This window comes from Callorhinus ursinus, unplaced genomic scaffold (assembly GCF_003265705.2).
Source record: "Callorhinus ursinus isolate GAN/ISIS: 27379988/994484 unplaced genomic scaffold, GSC_fseal_2.0 scaffold15, whole genome shotgun sequence".
Taxonomy (NCBI): Eukaryota; Metazoa; Chordata; class Mammalia; order Carnivora; family Otariidae; genus Callorhinus; species Callorhinus ursinus.
The window spans coordinates 4,041,144-4,061,615 of NW_027397077.1; the positions used below are offsets into that span (position 1 = coordinate 4,041,144).

General features: G+C 49.7%; 1 protein-coding gene across 1 annotated transcript in view; it reads right to left on the minus strand.

The window, feature by feature from the left end:
* Nucleotides 1-4,855: 4,855 nt before the first annotated feature.
* LTF (lactotransferrin) overlaps nt 4,856-20,472 on the minus strand; it is a 28,686-nt gene continuing 13,069 nt past the window's right edge. The window contains exons 9-17 of the mRNA XM_025884815.2: nt 19,812-19,966; nt 18,620-18,710; nt 17,389-17,436; nt 16,651-16,806; nt 14,882-15,023; nt 9,730-9,797; nt 7,541-7,725; nt 6,435-6,624; nt 4,856-5,063 (exon numbers count right to left, since the gene is read on the minus strand). Coding sequence (XP_025740600.2) covers nt 5,029-5,063; nt 6,435-6,624; nt 7,541-7,725; nt 9,730-9,797; nt 14,882-15,023; nt 16,651-16,806; nt 17,389-17,436; nt 18,620-18,710; nt 19,812-19,966 — 1,070 coding nt within the window. The 3' untranslated portion in view covers nt 4,856-5,028. The remainder of the gene's footprint in view (nt 5,064-6,434; nt 6,625-7,540; nt 7,726-9,729; nt 9,798-14,881; nt 15,024-16,650; nt 16,807-17,388; nt 17,437-18,619; nt 18,711-19,811; nt 19,967-20,472) is intronic.

Below are 20,472 nucleotides of genomic sequence, written 5' to 3' on the forward strand. Positions count from 1 at the left end.
TGTTTTCTGAACTTAGCAGTGATTTTCAGACCTCAGTGCAAGGACAGAAGACATTTCCGTATTTTAAAATCAGTTTGTGCAACTGGAGAGCTTTCATCTTACGTTCAGTTGGAGGTGCTCTGTGACCTAATGGCATGCCATGCTAGAAGGTATACATCAAGTGAGGAATCTAATAGAATTCTATAAATATCTGCCAAGCGATAAATATGCACATGTAATATCTTATGCTTGCAGCCTGGTGTCAGTGTTTGGCAGCAGCTTGTGTGAAAAGACATTTTCAAAGATGAAAGATAGAAAATTTCTCCACAGATCCGCTTTAAGGGGTGACCTCTTGCAACCGACTTTAATAAGAGGGAACACCAGTTTTGAACCTCAGTCGAACAGAAGTTAGCCCCCTAACTTCCACTCTTCTCATTAGTGCACCTGTATCACACGAAAGAAATTACACTCCAGTTATGAGTCGGTACTGATACCGCCCATTCTAGCCCAACCCAGAGTTTCCACCTTGCCTTCTCCATTCCGTATTTCTTTTTTTTTCTAACTTTATTTTATTATGTTGGTCACCATACATGACATCATTAGTTTTTTGATGCAGTGTTCCATGATTCATTGTGTGCGTACAACACCCAGTGCTCCACGCAGCACGTGCCCTCCTCAATACCCATCACCGGGCTGACCCATCCCCCGCCCCCTCCCCCCTAGAACCCTGTTTGTTTCTCAGAGTCCGTCGTCTCTCCTGGTTCGTCTCCCCTCCGATTCCCCCCCCCTTCATTTTTCCATTCCGTATTTCTGTCCTCCTCTTTTCTTTCACGGTAACTCTAGGTCCCCAAAAGCATCAACACATTTACTCATCTTCCCAATCATACATACACAAGAGTGTCCAGCGTTGCTACACCCATAGTGCTTAGAATCGCGGGCAGATGGATATAGGGATGATAAGGAGAGGGGCCTGGACCCGTCCTAAAGGTGTGGCCTGGAGGAGGGGCGCGAAGCTATCACCGGGCCAGGGAACGTGACCAGGTTATGAGATTCAGCAGCGGTCTCCCTGGGGGGTATCTGGGCTCAGACATGAGGGATTCCCCCACGGGCATCTTGCACCTGCTCCGTCTTCTGTTTCTGTGGGGCCAGGGCAGCTGTGCAGGTGGAGCCCTGCCTCCGCACCCTAGGGAGGGACACACTGGGCCTGAAATCCAGCCTACGTTGCTGAGCAGGCCACGCTCCCAGGCAGGAGGTTGTATGCACCCTGGGAAAGGGGTACCTTCCCTGGCCTTCGCACAGAGGCCCTGTATGGGCCGGCAGGGCTGTCCTCTGACTACTGTCTGGCCAGGCACCATGAAATGCTCTAGTGTATTTTCCCTGTGCCACCGCCCTCTTCCCTGTCCTGTGTGTGGGCACGGGAATCCTTCCGCTGCCAGGACAAACTGGAAAGGGGGTTGTCTCCCTCCGGGACCAAGCTTGGGGGCAGAGGGAATTCAAGGAGCAAGGCAGAGACAGCTGCAAGCCCGTGCAGGGCTGGCAAAGCCTGGCCAGAGGGTAGAAAGGCCAGAGAAGAAGACACAGGGTGGAAACCATGCAGAGTGCAAGGCCATGGCCTTTCACTTGAAGCCTGTGAGGAACTTGGGGTTGGAGGAAGTGAAAGCAGGGACACCAAACGGAGGCCACCCTCCATTCAGTGTGAAAAGAATGCGGGGACCAAAGGTCATGTGGCAGCCCAGGGCTTGCGCTACATGGGATGCACCCCAGGGGGGGAAGAGAAAGGAGCATCTGGGCAGTTATGGGACTGTAACATGCAGATTTCCCACTTCTGGGGCACCTGGGTGGCTCAGATGGTTAAGCATCTGCCTTCAGCTCAGGTCATGATCCCAGGGTCCTGGGATCGAACCCCGCATCAGGCTCCCTGCTCGGCGGGGAGCCTGCTTCTCCCTCTACTGCTCCCCCTGCACGTGCTCTCTCACTCGGTCAAATAAATAAATAAAATCTTAAAAAAAAAAAAATTCCCACTTCTGCGAGAATTCATGAGTACTAAGCTCTGAGACTGTTTACCGTGGGTGCAGTTTCAGGGTTTGTGTGTCCCCAAAGATATGAGACACACAGAAGGAAGGATGTGGCTCTTGGCTACTAAGACAAAAGTCCACACGTTGGTTCCTTCTCATGACTGGAAGCTTTGACCACTGTCCCAGCCAAGCTGAAGTGAAGGAGATGTTGGGCTGCTTCTCCTCCTCCCTCTGTCCCTGCCTTACCCTGGATTCTCCATAGCCTCTGACTTTCTGGGGTGACGCTCTCCCTTAAAACTCAAACAGCGGGCTGAGGTACCCATCTCCTGCTCTGCAGAGAGCTCACGGCCCCACTCAGAATTCCCACGGCTTTCCTGGGCCTCACCTTCTTCTGACCACCTGCCACCCACATCCTTCTGCTCCCTCATTACTGATCTTCACCACCTTTCATTTCCAGAAGCTGCAATCCCCACAGGCTGACACTGTCCTGGTGGGTGATGGCCAAAATGGGTCCAATCATCGATAGGTATTAGGTGTCGGTGATCAAGCACCCTGACCAGCAGAGGCAGGAACTGTCTCCATGATGACATTTTTCTTTAGAACCTGAGTGGCTGTGTTCCTGGGGCCCGTGCGTCCTCTCTGGGCAGTTCTTCCACCACTTCCACACCTTTCCGCACCTGCGGCCGACTCTAAGTTCCCTGGGGGAACTCAGCTGGAGGGGTGAGTCAGCTCGATTGATTTGGCTCCAAACTCTCACTCTCAGGGTAAAGGGCTCACTTTTCTCAACCCCAGGGGCCACCTAATATGACTCCCTAACATACCCTCTGCTTCCACCTTAAAATTCAGACTCAACCTCACCGGTGTATTTCAATCTGGCTCAAACACTAGAAATGACCTGCTTTGGGGCCATGGTGTTCACAGCCCAGCAGGACTGACGCTTCGGTTGGAAGGAGCAGGCGGGTGCTCACCACCACAACCACAGCACAGATGGTGATTTGCTTACCTTCTCTACATTTCATGACTGTGAGCCTGGTGTACGGATATTCCTGTGTGTTCTGTTGACAATACTAAATTTCAGAAAAGAGAGACGTACCAGAGCCTTAGGGTTGAAGTAAATGAAGGTACTGCCCCAGATCCAGAAGGGAAATAGTGTCCTATTGCCAAGATAGTCACTGCTCCTTTCCACTGGGCCTCTCCCTGCAGGACATCATATGCCTGCCTCGTTGATGTCGTGGCCACCCAACTGACTTTGGACAATGAAATGAGGGGAATGACAAGGTCGCTGTCCTACAGAAGCTCTAGAAATATATAGTGAGGCACCTCCACCTCTCTTTTAGCCCAGGTCTCAGAACAAAGACAGATACAAGCATTTGCGTGTAAGCCGCTAGGATTTCAAAAGAACTTATTAGCATAAGCTGATGGATTCAGTGATGTTCAATTTTCAAATTTAATTTTGGCCAGAAAGGGGATTTCATGGGTGGGGCTTTAATTTCACCTTTGTATCTTATTTATACAAGAAGGTTCATACTGTTCCAATGTTATGCTTTGCGGGGCTGGTACTGTAACTAATACGGCAACAGCATCAAACGTTGCTCGCTGAATAACCTTCTCAGGCTAGTAAGGATAGACTGCATATCTGGGCCAATAATTCACAGTAGCAAAAAGTGAGTTTTCATCCTAAGCTTAAAGAGTCCCAATTCACGTCCTTTCCTGGCAGATTTCAGAGCCTGGTGCAGGCCGCAGCAAAGCTCCCCACCCATTGGTGGTGGTCAACGCTGGTCACCCTTGTCTGGCATCTGCCTTTGAAGGGGCTGTCTTCACCCTGTCGGCACGGGTTTACCTGTTGCGTCCAATGAGCTAATGGAAAAAACTGAAAGCTGGAAAATGATCCCTTCCCGAGGAAGAGTTAGCAATCTGAGAGAGCTGGTACCTAAGCACCAGTGAGCCCCACTTTCTGGAAGAAAGTCTGCATTAGTAGCTGAGACCCCATCATCTGGTTCTCTCGTGGGTCAGAAGCAACACCCTGGAGAAGAAAGCCATGGGGGACACAGTTAAAGGACAAAGCATGGGCCCTCCACAAGGCAGAGGAAGGAAGGCCAGAGAGGAGAATGAATGGTATGGAAGCTGAGGGAACGGGGTTCGAGAAGGACTGTGTGGGCCATAGGGTCAGGAGCGGCCACGGGCTCAGGGAACGAGACCGGGAAACCATGAGAAGCTTGGCGGTTCGGGAGGGCATGGGCGTCCTTTCCCAGAACCACCCAGGAGAGAGAACAGGTTAGAACCCAATCACAGTGAGGTGCAGGGAGAATGAGAGAGTGGCCCAACCAGCCCACTCCCTTGCTGAAGGAAGAGAGGGCAGCCCGCTTGGACCGTGCTCTCCAGAACTGGGCCGAGGAAAGTGGGGGGGGGGGGAACGAGTGAGTGGAGGTTAGCCAGAGGTGGGGGGACAATAAGGCCTGTCAGAAGGCCAAGGGACAGAAGGTTGTCACCTCTCCCTATGACGCCTGTATTATTTGTACATTCGCTGTACCTGACACAATTTATTTAAAATACCAAATACTCAAAACTCTTTGTGATATCCAGTTTCTTTCACTAAAGCCTTGACTCCTACTCCCTATCCCCTGCCCCTGCCCTAGAAACACACGCGCACACGCGCACACGCGCAAACATCCATGTGAACAACAAGCCGATGCCCTTGGGGACACTAGCTGCTGGGCCTGTCCTTTGCTGCCAGAAACTGCAGGACAGAGGAGGCCCTGAACCTGGAAAATGCAGAACGAAAGGCCAGCTGCGCCGGCACTTGATCAGACACATGATTTCAGCATAAAATCTAGAAAAGATGAATGACGCTTTACGAGGAATGAAAATCAACGGTCCTTCTCATTTTATTTATTGCGAGGATGACAGCAGGGAGAGCTGGGAAAGCAGATGATTGGCCAGGAAGGGAGAAGGCCCAGCACCTCCGGGAAGGGCCGGGAGCAGCGAGGGGCTGAGGCGCCTCAGGAAGGGAGGCCAGGCCGTCTTTGGGCAGGTTTTATCTACTCAGGAAAGCGCAGGCTTCCAGAAGCACTGTGGGACACACCAGAGCCGGAGATTCAGAAACTGATCTTTTTTTAAACCAAGAGATCAATCAAGGACTGAAGTACTGAAACACAGACCTTCCCCGGTCTTGTCCTACCAACCCTCGGCCCGTGCTTGCTCACCTCGCGCCGCGCCCCCCCGCCCCCGGAGCCGCCTCCTAACGGCGGCCACCACGGCCCTGGCCCTCACTAACCCCAGTGACTTCCTGCCCTGGCCTGAGTGACACAGGCCCCACCCCATTTGCCTTTAACTGAATCAATTGTGACACTCCAGTTCACAAGACACAGATGGTCCTCAGATGGGAGCAATCAACTTGCTCGACTTCATGCCAGTCTGTCTGAGGTGGTGCTCTCCTACTTGTGCACTCATGCATTCACCAGTACTCGCCGAGGCCTGCTTTGTGTGAGGCACTGGGCTAAGTGAGGGGTGCAGCAGGGACACACGGGCCCTGCCCTCACAAGAATAGCTCTTTGTCAGAGCGGAGTCCTCGGACCACCTGATCACAATTCCCCGAGATGCTGGCTGGTAAAGAGCAGTGACAGTGTTGACATTTGGGGCCGGGGAACTCTTTGTTGGCCAGGCTGTTCTCTGCTTTGTTTAGCAGCATCCGTGGCTTCTGCCCACAGACACCAGCTGCACCCCCTAAGTTGTAAGAATCAAAAATACCTCCAAGCATTGCCCAATGTCCCCTGGGGCGGGGGGGGGGCGGGGACTGCACCTAGCTGAGAAGGACTGATACAGAGCTTCTTGGCCCCACCCCATCGCTGGGCCCCCACCACCCCAAAGCCTCCAGCTGTCTGACGAGGTACCAGAAACAGGACTCTGGGTGACCCCATGCGCAGGGGAGGCAGTGCACATTGCAATTTTAGAATCACCGCCTGGAGCCTTACAACACTCTGCAATATCTTATAAATGTTTTTAAAGGAGCAAATTATTTGTCAATACATTTTCCTGGCTAAGATACTTTCTGGGAATTTGTATTCTCCATGGCTGGTATTTATGGTAACTGTCTAGAGACCAGAATCTGTCATTTCCGAATACACACATGTATATGAGCATATGTACGTATGTACATATACCCGCATACATACACACACACCCTTCATTCTACTGGATAAAATGAATCACGGTTTCTAAAACCCACGACAGGCACTATCAGCATTATAAAAATTTCGCATACGACCACTGCCTTATTTTTCTCTGTCTTTCATCTCATCAGTGACTCTGTAACTTTCTGAGGCAGTGGGATAGTACAGCACCTTTACTTTCTTATTCCCGTCTTCGTTCCTAGAATGCCTCCTGGCCCTGCAACCTCGCCACCCCTCACGCGTGCTGGATTCTCCGGGGCGTTCCACTTACGGGAGCTTGAGCACTGTCTCAGATTAGCGACGGCCGTGACGTACGCTGATCCCAAATATTCTTCGTACGTGTTTTTGCCCTGGAGTCTGGCCAGGCACTCCGTGTTGTCATTGAACAGAAGGTTTTTGGTTTCAGACCGGAACAAGCAAAACTCTCTCGGGCATTTAGCTCCGTTTCTTCCAAACTGATCCTGTAGTAACAGGGCAGACGGCAAGGGAGAGGCCGAGGGAAACAGGAGAACGTATGGATTGGGAGAGGCCAAAGACATCTCTTCCATCCAGGCTCAGCCCCAGGAAGCCCACGGAACAACAGGAGCTGGGTTCTAGAGGTTTTCCACTGCTTGGCTGAGACTTCCCCTGCCCCGTGTCCTCCTGCGGCCCGTGCCCCGGGGGTGGCAGATCCACCGGGTAGCGCCTGGGCCCCTCGCTACCTCTGATCTCACTTCCCTCCGTGTCCATCTGTGACCTCTTCCCGTAGAAACTCGGGGTGGCTAGATGACAGCTGAGGATTTCTGAGCTCTCCCCCAAAAGCTGATCACCTACAGCATTCTGAGAGGCCAGCTCCAGCAGACAGACAGTCTGCACTGGAAACCGTCTCTGCCATTGATCAGGTCATTGCCTTGGGCGGGTGGGTCACTCAGCCTCCTCCGCAGGGCGAGAGCAACACACCTCCATGATGGACCCCCTCTTATCAGCACCAGTGAGTGTGCCACAGTGAGGTTACTGTACCCATTACTGTCATTCTAGGGCCTTTAAAGCAACCTGGACACAAGGTATTCTAATACAAAACTAGAAGCTCTAAAAGAGAATCACAGACTTTAAGGAAATTGCATGGTTCCCTTCAAACCACTTCCCACAGCCTTCAATCTATAGAAGTTCTGGGTGTGTCGTGTCTAGAGATCACACATGTGGACGCCTCTGTTGTTCTCATCACTGAGACTCTGGGCAGCTCCTCGGCATGAAACGAACAAGGTCAGCACCAGCGTTCAGCAGAGGAACGGGAGAGGGGGGCTCTGGATGGGCTGCTACCCCTTTAGCACTGTGACCGCCCCACCTCGCAGCAGCCCGAGCACTTAGGAGAAGGCAGGAGGCCCTGGTCATCCACACCTGTTGGTCGAGCAGCACCTGCTTCAAATGTGTCGCCTTATCTTCCCGAGATACCACAGCGTGGTTCGGAGCCACGGCCAGGTGGCATCTCCCAGCTTCTGTCACGGGCTGCCGGGTGCCATCGAGGCATAGCAGTTCAAAGTCCTCCAGCCTCAAATCCTTAGCCCAGGCCTCAGTGTTCCTGCCTGGCGAGAGAAAGAAAGGCGGCATCAGCCACGGGGCTGCCCCCCGCTCAGTCAGGTGGGTCGGACGAGTCCACTGGCCTCTCCTGAAATGCGCATATGCGGGTCGCAGGGACGCGAGGGAGAGGGAAGGAAGTTTTGTCCGCACAAGCTATACAAACTTCAAATATAGCAAACGTCGGTGCCGCTTCCATACAAGCAGACAGGATCCAGGAACATAAGGGAGTGAAGCCCTGACGCATTCTACGGCGTGAATGAGCCCTGAAAACAGGATGCTCAGTGAAAGAAGCCAGTCACAAAAGGCCACGTGATCCCATTTCCGTGAGACGTCCAGAACAGGCAAATCTACAGAGACAGAGCGGAGACTGGTGGTTGGCAGCTCTGGAGGCGTGGGGAAAGGTGCCAGGGTACTTTATGGGGCGTTCTAGAGTGTTCTAGAATTGGACTGGGCTGGTGGGTGTGGCGCTCCATGAATGTGCTAGGGACCACTGAATCCCACACTTGGGATGGGTGGATTTTTTTTTTAATTTTTTTATTGCTATGTTCATCATCATATATTACATCATTAGTTTTTGATGTAGTGTTCCACGATTCATTGTTTGTGCATAACACCCAGTGCTCCATGCAGAATGTGCCCTCTTTAATACCCATCACCAGGCTAACCCATCCCCCTACCCTCCTCCCCTCTAGAACCCTCAGTTTGTTTTTCAGAGTCCATTGTCTCTCATGGTTCGTCTCCCCCTCTGACTTACTCCCCTTCGGAATGGGTGGATTTTTATAGCACGAATTATATCTCAAGAGAGCTATTAATTTTTTAAAAAGAACGCCCTCCACCTGTGCCCTATTTTCCAGCGAGTTCCAGAAAAAGAATATCTGGTTTATGTTCAAGAAGAAAGTGTTTTATCCTTCCCTTCATATTCAAATGCTCTTAGTGTATAGCCAGACAAAGGACAGAAACTTCTACAAGTTTATCGAATATGATCCATTAATTTAAAAAAAGACAGTTGTGAAATCACGAAGAAACTTACGCTGACATCTGACATTGCTCTAGGGGATCGAGAGTGCACTTATCGTGATGAGCACTGGGTCATGTACAGAAGTGTTGAATCACTATACTGTATACCTGAAACTGCTATCACACTGTATGTTAATTACACTTCAATAAAAAAACTGACATCAATCAATCCCTGGAGATCACTTAGATTAATGGTTCATAAATTTGAAATGGAATTGTATGCATGTTCAGACCCCAGCTTCGCTCCTTCTGCCCCTTCTTCCCTCAAAAACAAAACAAAACAGAAACAAAGACACTTTATCCATTCTCTTGGCTTTATCTATTTGATATTGAGATCGCTCCAGATTTTTATGTCTGTCCTCAGTCCCTCTCCCAAGAGACATGGGGAGGATCAGAAGAAGGGAGGAGGGGCTGTGACTGCCAATATTTGAAGGACAGAAGCAGAAGGTCAAGGAGGTTCTTCCTCAGAGGCTGAAGTGGCTAGTCATCTGCTGGGGACCGTGGGGGCCGAGGGGCGGTTCAGGAGAAGGCTGCGGTTTGGAAGGTGGCCAGATGGCTTGGGGGGCTGAAGTTGGCAATTATTATTCATCTTCTATTAACTGTACCTGCCTGTGACTTTGTCCCCTAAGACTCCCAAGGAGTTTCCAAATAGAGGGCTCACACAGGTCCGAATGAAGGCCTTTATTTCCTTTTTTAAAACTATGGGACAGGGAGATGGTGTGCTTCTGAGGCTGACTAGACAAAGCCAGGGAGACATTTGCTACTGAGGATGGCTGGTGTGTGTGTGTGTGTGTGTGTGTGTGTGTGTGTGTGTAAGACAGAGAGAGAGGGAATTTGGTTTCAAAATCAATGTGACACTCACAGACATACCATGTGGCATAAAGAGGTGAAGAATTTTGGAAGTAACTTGATCCAAAGCCTAGAACAGGTTATAACAGCTTCCCAATTGCAAACCTGAATACTGAGATGCGAAAGGGAAACACTTCGCTTACCATTCGTGTTCTGCAAGACAGTGACGTCTTTCACAAACGCGACGTCTCCAGCCCTCTCCGCCAGACACCTAAAATGTTCCAGAAAATAAACACATTGCCACAAAAGAGAAACTATTAGGGTTTTCATAAATATTTGTAATATAGATTACAAAAACTGAAACACGGGAGGAAACATGGAACAGATAAAGATAAAAATTTCCAGGAACTTATGGTTTAAAATGGTAGCTTGAACACATACGTTTGTGAACCTTGCCTGCTTCTAGAATCCCAATAACATGACGTTAGTGAGATTGCTGGGGTTTTTGACGTTAGTGAGTTTTTTTTTAAGCCAGAAACCGTGAGCAAGAGGCGGGCAGGGGGGGAAGAGAGAGGGTAATACTGACAATGTTTGGAAGGCGGAGAGCAAATCAATGAGCTGTAATTGACCCAGCGGAGCGAAAACAGCTGTAACATATGCTGAAAGTGAGGGAAGCCCAGAAGAACCGAGGTGTGCTACAGAACTCCAGAAAAGCTCATCAGCTAGAAGTACCAGGCACCACGAAAGTGGCTGAGACAGGAGGACTGGATAGAGTGTGTACAGACACAGCGTAGGTGCCCTCCTATTCCATACGGATGGGGAGTGGCTCCCCACCTCCCCCAGCAGAAGACTGAAGGTTTGTTCATGAGAGACTGAACCTGAACAACATTAAAGACAGAGAGCCAAGCACAGTGGAGAGCAGAGGCCCAACACGGACATCAGAGAGTGGTTTGAATATCTATATTCTGGAAGGTTAAATCATAACCTCTTTCCCCCACTCAGCCTCCCATGAAGCATACAGGATGATTTTTCTCTGGAAAAGCTGATCAATCCAAGAAAAATTCCTATGGATTCTGACATGGGGAAGCTCCACAGTGAAATGACACAAACCAATTGCCCCATAGGTGAGACCCATAACCAAGCCAAGACGTGGCACCCGAAGCAAAACTCACAGCACCAGTGTTTCATTCTTAAATATGGACAAATGGTCAGAAACCACTGAAGAAATACTGGAAAAAATGTAGCTAAGGGGCGCCGGGGTGGCTCAGTTGTTAAGCGTCTGCCTTTGGCTCAGGTCATGATCCCAGGATCCTGGGACCGAGCCCCGCATCGGGCTCCCTGCTCCGCGGGAAGCCTGCTTCTCCCTCTCCCCTTCCCCCTGCTTGTGTTCCCTCTCCCACTGTCTCTCTCTGTCAAATAAATAAATAAAATCTTTAAAAAATGTTTAAAAAATGTAGCTAATTATACTCAGAAAATACAGAGTCAATACAGGAGAGAGAATAAAACTTTTTTTTTTACTATAATGAATATCATTAAAGAGATGAAAGAAAGTATAGCATTCATAAAAGAAGAACAAGAAGTTCTAAAAAAGGAGCAGTCAGAACACAAACTGTTCTTAGAAAATAAAAAATCATCATAAAAATTCTCAAAAATGATATAATGATTAAAAGGTTAAGCTGAAGAAATATCCCAGAAACTGGAAGATAAAGAAAAGCAAACTATAAAAAACAAATAAAGAAGAAAATGAAATGATAACCCAGGAGTCAATAATTTAAGAATTAAGGTTTAAAGAGAAATCAGAGAAAACAGAGTAGAAATTATCAAAGAAATAATGAATTAAAATTTCCCAGAATGGAACAGCTTGAGCTTCCAGATGAAACAGGCCCACCAAGTGCCCAATCCAAAGGATTAAAAGGAGACTCACATAAAGAAATATCAGTGTGAAGTTTCAGAACATTGGAGATTTTTTTTAAATCATTTTTTAAAAACTCAGAAACTTCTTAAGAAACTTGTTTTCTAAACATTTTACTTTTGATAGAACCCCAAATGAATTTTTCCTGAAAAGTATTTTTCATTCATTGTTAAATCTCTGTAAATTTAGAGAGAAACACACATTTAAGACAGAAGTATAGGTGTCTGATTTCTTTACTCTTCACAAAATATGCTTTGTGTCAACCTGTGCACCTAAGATACTTCCTAACCCTCCTAAAGCTCATTCTTTCAGAACAAGGAAGTTACAAATAAGTTGAAAACTCAAAAATCAATTTTTTTCAAAAAGGAAGAGTCATATACAAAGAATCAGGAATCCAAAATGGTATCAGATTTCTCAACAAAAATTCTAGATTTAGAAGGCAACAGATTAATGCTTTTAAATTTTTGAATTTGCTGTAGTTTCTGTCTTTTTTGTTACATTCCAGATAATTTTTTCACATATCTTCCTTAATTCTCTTTTTAGCTATGCCTAAGCTGTTACACTGGTCAACTGTGTAGCTAATTTCAATTGCTATATTTTTTCCTTTGCAGAAGTTCAATTTATTCTTTTATAAAAAAAAATTACCTTGTTTTTTTCTGATGGATGTTGCTTCTAGTAACTTTCCCCGTGTTTTTAGTTAATATTATTATAGCTACTTTTGACTGTGTACTGCTCATTGTTATCGAGACAGGATTTTTGAGCAATCGCTGAAGCCTATCCTGAAGGAGCTGTCTTTCAGGCAGGTTTCTAGAGGGGACCACTTTTAAAAATATTTTTGAGTTGAGAATTTCTGGACCATTCTAGGGGATATAAGTTTGAGCTGCACATCCATGCAGGAGATGGCTCATGCTTTCCGTTTCTCAGGGATGGTGTGCATTCTCCTCCCTGTTTTCCTCATCATCCAGCAACTTGATGCCCTCAGGAGTAGGTGTGGAAATTACTTCTGATTCACTCCTACCTTAAAGGTGTATGTAACCTCTGTGTTCAAGTTTGTCATGACAGGTAAATGTCCTCAGGACAAAGTGAACACTTAGCTCTCTGAATTCCTATTCTCCCTTAATAATCTTGCTACTTTGTCACTTATTCGATATTCTTAAGAATGTTTGTGTGTGTACACGCACGCACACGTGCATGTGGACTAATCCAAAATTTTTGCTTGTTTTTAGTGAGACAATTGTTCAAAATAGCTGATGCTGTCATTTCCCAGATAGGGAAAATCCTGTCAAAATCCCTAGGGAGAATGTTTTTCAACTGACAGTTATCCACCCAAACTATAAATTTTTCAAAGGTAGTACAAAGAGGTTTTCCAGACATGTAATACTCAAAGAACAGCAATGCCAATTCAGCGTTTCCCAAAAAGATGTGTTGTGTGCCAACAAAACCAAGAAAGCAAAAGATATGGAATCCAGGAAACAGGCAATTGAACAAGATGTACGTCGAAGGGAAATCCCAGAATGACCGTCAACGGGAATCCCAGGACCACAGCTGTGCGGGGGGCCTAGAGAACATCAGTTCCAACTGGGCCGGATCAAGATTCCCAAGCATCTGATGAACCTGAGCCAGCATTCACTCTGGGCATGTATTGTGAGCAGGTTTACACTACTGGCTAAGGGTTTTGAGATGAATTAGTGATTTTTTTTAAGCATAGAAAATTAAGCAAAAAAAAAAAAAGAAAGAAAGAAGACACCTATTAACTCTAGAGTAAACAAAAACCTTGTACCAGGGTGCCTGGGTGGCTCAGTTGGTTAAGCGACTGCCTTCGGCTCAGGTCATGATCCTGGAGTCCCTGGATCGAGTCCCGCATCGGGCTCCCTGCTCGGCAGGGAGTCTGCTTCGCCCTCTGACCTTCCCCCCTCTCATGTGCTCTCTCTCTCTCTCAAATAAATAAATAAAATCTTAAAAAAAAAACCTTGTACCATAAGGGAAGTACAACCTTATTACACCACCTATTTAATATGAGACTATTTACATACTCATAATAACGTAAGCACTGAACATGACATAAATCTGTTGGGTGCTGCAAGCAGGTGAAATTTGTGTTTGTGAGACACAGAGCAGCAGGAGAGGCTAGAACTTCTTCCATAATGGAAAGTCAACGGAAAATAGCTGCAAATTGAAAATTAAGAACCAGCAATATAAGGATGTTAGTTAGAAATATAGAGGTGAAAGGACTTCTGGGTCCAGCTTTCAGTTTACATAAAAGGCAAAGCATTTCCTTCTTGTATAAAGAGGAATACTAAAGTGTAGGTGTTTCCAATGAAATAATACCTTCCCATGAGTTTAAAAGAAAAAAAAACCACATAGTAGTTCCTCTGGGTTTTTCTCAGATATGTGTCTACTCAGTATTTCTGAGTAGAATCACATCACAACTTTTCCATTTGCAAATCCTTAGTCTTTTAAAGATATTCTTGTACATTCACAAAATATTTTCATGAGTCTCTCACACTATAGTAAAAGTTACGTCTACATCATCCCATCATTGGAGCGAAGGCTACTGAATTTATATATTAAAAAGTTCAAAGACCCCAGTTTGGCCATGGTCATTGTCAGATCCATGACGCCATCTGGTGGTGCAATATCCTTTTTTTTTTTTTTTTTTTTAGTAGGCTCCACACTCAGGGCTTGAACTCACAACCCTGAGATCAAGACCTGAGCTGAAGTCAAGAGACAGACGCTTAACCGACTGAGCCATCCAGGCACCCCGAGTGCAACAGATTCTTGATGAATAGAGAAAAAGAGGTTGGGGAGGACCCCTGAGAAGTGACAACTGACATCTGTATGAACGGGGTTGTAATTTTGAATTATGGATAGTTACTGTGGATCACTAAGTGGCTGTAACTGATGAATTCTGAAAACTTATTTTTTGGTTTATCTTTCACTTTACTAGTGGAGAATACATTGCACTACTGCTTTGTCTTTGCCATTCCTAAGGCTGAAATCAAAGAGAAAAGTAAAGACGTAATGACAACCCTGATTGGGGGGGGGGGGCGGGGCGCGGTGGGTGGCTACAGGAAAGAGAAGAGAAGTCTTGCCCACCATAAAACTGAATTGTAGAAAGGACTTAAGAGACCACCAAACACGACCCATTTGATTTTGAGAAGGAGGACCCTGAGGCCCACTGAGGCTAACTTTGGCCCCAAGCCCTGGGGAGGAGCCCAGGAGAGCCGAGGTCATGCAGCCCCGTGGGAGAAGCCCTGTGGTAGCCTCCAGGGAAAAGTGGGAGAACCCTCAGGGGTTCAGCCTCTTAGTGGACCCCCAGGCTGCCCCCTGGCTCTGCTGTGACAGGCCGTATCTGTCTCCTTAGAAATGCCCTGCCAAGATTCTGGAAGATGAGGGACGAAGGACAGGGCCCTACCCTGGGCAGGCTCGGCCGCAGAACTCACCTGAAAGCCCCAGTGTAGCCGAAGTATCTCTCATTGTTGTTGGGCGCGCACTTGTTCTCACCCTCCTCGTCGCCAATGCACAGGGCACAGAGCCTGGACTTTGGGTCAGACCCAGGGGCACAGCTCTGGCTAAAGAATTCATCTGCAGAGAAGGAACATGGGAGTCAGCGCTTCCTACCTGAGTCGAGACAAGAGGCCTCTCTACCCAGCAGACCATGCACCTTGGGCTGGGTTCATTCCACGGCCTGGGACGGACAGCACATCCTCGCTGCCGCACACAGCCACGTGCTACCACCCACCGCGGGCCCAGCAGAAATCAGAAGAGCTTCACACCGGAGGCACTGACAGGAAGTCTGCCCAGGGACTGACCAGAGGGTCCCATTGTGTCAGCCTCGGGCTGGAAACTCAACTGATGAACTTGGCGGCAACTCGCGGCAGAACCTGCAGGCCACCCTCCAGGATCTGATGTCCACTTTCCTCAGAAATAGAAACCCTGCTTTTTACCTGGGTGCCTGGTCCCTTAGAATAAAGACTGGCCTGACCAGATGCCCTGTGGCTAGTACGGAACTCACCAGTGAGTTCCTTAGAAACACCCTTCGAAGACAGTTGGCACAGGCCTTTCTCCCCTTCTCCTTCCTTCTGCACACGGCAGGCAGGGGCACTCAGTCTCCAGTTGCGACATGGGCCATGAAGCAACCTTGAGCGTGGCAGCCATACGGATCGCAGCCAGATGTCTGAAACCCGGGTCTCTGACACCATGTCGTTGTCACAGTAGCTCTGGACAATCTAACTCTTGGGTTTTGCTTACATGAGGAAGAAACCCCTGCTTGGTTGAAGCCTCTGCTACTTGGAGTTTTCTCTCCTGGCCACTGAACTTAATCTGAACTAACTCACCGTGTGATTTGACCCACGTTCAGGAGTTGATGGGGACTTATATGGGTGAAGGAGAGAGAACACGGTGAGGACAAGAAAGTCCTGTCTCGATGAGCAGCTAGCACCCATTACCAGACTCGTGCGGCCCCGGACCCTGGAAGAGCCACACTGTGTGTCAACCTCCGGAGAGGCCCAGGGAGCACCAGCTAAGGTCCCCCCAGCTCGGAGGCAGCCACGGGGCTTGGAAAGGGCGACAAAGGCGAGGGCAGAGCCCCACGGAAGTCTGCCCGAGCCAGGCTCCCACATCCACTCAAAATGCAGCAGCGCCCCCCTCAGGCAGACGCCTGCACGAGAGGCGAACCCCACACTTGCACATCAGCAGGCCCGCACAGGTGGGGCACAGCTTACACATGGGGTGGGAGCATGGCACATGGCAGGGAGAGAAGGCCCCAGAAGCAGGCGGAGCCAGAACCCTTGAGCTCTTATTTGGTTTCCTGGCAGTGTGGAGGAAGAAGTCTGTCTCCTGAGGTAGGCAGGTGCCTTTCCCCAAATTAGGAAGCCAGTGCCTACGAGAAATTTGGATCCAGCGCTCCAGGAGATAAAAAAAAAAAAAAAAGTAACATCTGTACTTCTCAGAACCTGCATCTATTCTTAGGGTGCAGAAAAGCAGACTGATCCTCCAGTTTTTTATCTTGGGGGGGCTGGGGCAGGTGAAGTGTAGGGTAGAGACCCACTCAATGCTGCTCTGTCTGCAGGGGGCAGCCACACGGACAAAGTGCTCACCCCAGAAGAGTCCTGCAGGCCGCAGTCGACCTGCCCCTCCCCGCCCCCGCCCTTCCCTGAGGTCCCACGGCTCAGCGCCCCCACCCACCCACGACTCCCTCAGGACACCTTACCGAATTTACAGGAGCCTGTCTGGTTGAAAAGCAGTCCCATGGGGATGTTCCAGCCTGCAGTCCTGCCCACGGCTGTGTGGCAGGACTTCCTGCCTCTCAGAGAGTTCCAGGTGAGACTGGCATCTGATCTCCTGACAACGGCCACAGCAAGGTACCCTTGAACCACAGAAGAGGGGGGAGGGGGCTGGCATCGACTTGAGCGCAGCTGTCTGCAGCCTGAGCCAAAGCAAGTCGAGGAGCGCCCCGAGGCGGTGATGCTCCCGGATACCTGGCCATTGTCAGAGCTTAAGCGGCTGCTCTATGTGAAGGTGAGACTGATCTAAGCTATGAAATGAAGAAGTAAGACAAGCTGAGCCTTTAAGTGAGTGCCGGGAACAGTCCCTGACCAGCCACACATCATTCCGGAGTTATACACCGGCAATTCGCCGTGATATGGGAGCCGCTGGGCGAGTACAGAGCTCTTCTGAATCGGGGACAAGCATGGGCTCTGGCGGGAGGGCGGGGGTGATGCTCAGAGTACGGGATGTAGCGCAAGAGACCTGGTTCAACTCTGAAAGTTCTCTGCCAAGTGTGAAGGTCAGTAGAAGATTCATTACAATTACTCATCTATGAATTATCTGCATCCCCAAAAGAACTTAAGGCTTCTGCCACTGCATATCTTTCTGTGAGTTCCTGCCACCTCCTCCGGCAACAAGGACGACTTGCCCTTGACCCTGAAATGAGCAGGTTCCAACTCACCTTCCACCGGTCTATCCACACAACCTGTATTATTAGGGTTCTGTGATTCTGAAAGGACAAAAACAAGCAAAATGTCATTAAACACTGAGCTTTGTTGAGAAGTCGCAAACTTTTAAATCTCAGCGACGCAGGATCAAATCCGAAGAGACTGTGCAGTGGTCCCAGGCACCAGAAAGGCATCTGTGTGTTCACGGATGCTCACAGCAGCTCGTTCACAGCGGCCACTAGCTGGACACCACCCAAATGCCTCTCCACCATAGGAGGGACAAATAACTGTGGTTGAGTCACACCACAGAATACCGTACAGCCATGAGATTCAATATTCTTTGGATAAATAGCACAAACGTTAACACCGTAACACAATGGAGAGATGTACAAAGCACACGCCTCGCATGAAGGGTTTAAAAACAGGCAGAATTGTTCTGTGCCATCTGAGGTCAGGGGTCATCACCCTGGCTGGAGTAAGGGGGTTGGTGGCAGGAGGGCACCCGGGGCCACGTGGAACTTGCTGTGTCTTGGTCTGGGCACTCACGCAAGGGGATGTATCAGTTCGTGAAATATCACTGAGTAGGGCACACCTATGGGCATTTTTCAGTATGTATATTATACTTTATTAAAGTCTTTTTTTAAAGATTTTATTTATTGGGGCGCCTGGGTGGCTCAGTCATTAAGCGTCTGCCTTTGGCTCAGGTCATGATCCCGGGGTCCTGGGATCGAGCCCCGAATTGCGCTCCCTGCTCCACGGGAAGCCTGCTTCTCCCTCTCCCACTGCCCTTTCTTTTGTTCCCTCTCTCGCTGTGTCTCTCTCTGTCAAATAAATATATAAAAAATCTTTTAAAAAAAGATTTTATTTATTTGCGAGGGAGAGAGCAGGAGTGGGGGGCTGGGCAGAGGGAGAAGGAGAAGCAGACTCCCCGCGGAGCAGGGAGCCCGATGCGGGGCTCGATCCCAGGACCCCGGGATCATGACCTGAGCCGAAGGCAGACGCTTAACCGACTCAGCCACACTGGTGCCCCTGAAACCCCTCTTTTTAAATGAACAGGAGGAAACCAATCTATGCTCTGTCGCTCCTCAACACAGCAGGCTGTGTGGGTAAGGGCCCCTTTCCTTTATTCTTTCCCCCGATTCTCCTGTTTGACTCCATCCATCCATCTCAACATCTCCACTTGTGTGGGCTTACTCCTCCCACGGCCCAGCGGAATAAACCAGAGAGGACACTGCCCTGACTTACTTTGGTTCTCTGCCAGGACAGGCACCAAACCACACTTGCCCGCAACATAGATAAGGCCTCCATCCAGGCTCAGGGCATCAGCTTTTCCTTTCTGTAAAACCAAAGCAAATCATCAGCACCACACAGTGAGGCTGTCTCCCGTCCCACCTGTCTTTACGGTCTCTAAGAGCGTGGCTTCATGTCAGAGAATGTCAGGTGTTCCCATAAAGCAGCAGAAAGAGACAGGGGTTTGTTTGAATGGAGCATCCAAGGAAAGACTATGTGCACTATTGATTCTCCACCAGCCTCACACGTCTTTCATGCTGTCACTTCCAATGCAGAGACCAGGCACAGGCGGCACTGAGCCTCTGTCCTCCAAGCACTCTTGGGCCGCCCTCCTGGACCAGCCTCTCTCACTGAGGAGACACATGGGATGCATCCCGTGGGCACTACACTCAAAGTGCTACACAGAAGTTGTTCAACATGGGGCACCTGAGTGGCTCAATCTGTTAAGCATCTGCCTTCAGCTCTGGTCATGATCCCAGGGTCCTGGGATGGAGCTCCATGTGGGGCTCCCTGCTCAGTGGGGAGTTTGCTTCTCCCTCTCCCTCTGCCCCTCCCCCTGCTTGTGTGCTCTCTCTCCAATAACTAAAATCTTTAAAAATTAAAAAAAAAATTGTTCAACAAGTGAGCAGAAATGACTGATCTGCCTCACTCTGGGAATGAACGAGCCTGCACCCCAACATCGGAACACGGATTCATCAAGACTGCAAACTCCCTCTTCGGGTCAGTAATCATTCTTTTGACAGCTCTCCTAAAAATATCTGGAGACGTGGCTGAAGATTTCTATTCAGGGATGCAGCACGACGGGGTTATAGGGTTATAATAATGAAATAAGGGGGCGAAGCAGAATGGGATCACGGCTAAACCGAGCCAAAGACACAGGAAAGATACCCTACCATCATTTTTAAGTGTTTTCAGAGAATATAGATTCACGTGGGAAAATGGCCACGACGTACCGTCAAGTGACAAGGACTCAAAGCCTACGGAGCTGGTGCGACCCAGGATGGTTGCGGGCACATGCACACACGCACCAAGAAATCCGGGGCTGGGGAACTATCACCCCCTCGAACGGCGGTGTAGCTCGGCCAGTTGTGTTCGACATGCTACCTGTCGATGCTTCCCCGGTCCCCGGCAGTAATCGCGCCCCTACCTGGACCAGCGCGATGCAGTCCTCGCCGCTGGGCGCCGACTCGCAGCTCACGGTCCCGCCGCTCGCGCGCCTCCACTGCTCGCACTTGCGCAGCTCGTCCGTGCCCACCGCGCACCACGCCACCCGCGCGCGCCGCTCCGCCGCGTCCGAAGCCTCTGCGCACAGGGTCGCGGCCGTCGTGGGGCCCAGAGACCGGCGGGGACACCCCGGCGCCCGCCCGCCGCCCGCCGGCCCAGGGAAGCGCCCGGGCACCTGCCGCTCTCCCGCTCCAACCCTCAGACGCGCACGCAACCCCTTCTCCAGGCGCGCGCAACCCCGGCTTCTCATTCCCCTTCCTTTGGAGACTTCCCTGGCTTCTAAGCCACCCTTCGAGCCTCAGTGCAATGACTTGCCTAATATCTCGGTCCCGAGGGATAAAAGCTCCAGGGCACAGAGACAGTGGCAGTCCCAGGAGATGGCCCAGGGGGCGTTGAGCCCAGCCCTGAACTCCCCTAGGGCAGTCACCACCATTAACTACAGTGAGGTGCCCTGGTAACCGCCCCCCCCCACCTCCCCACTGCACCCAGGAGAGGAGCAGCTATGGCTGAGCTGGCCCACTGTGGTATCCCCCGCCAGGTGCAGGGCCCCAGGCCAGACTTGGTGTCCACCAGGCCTCGGGGTT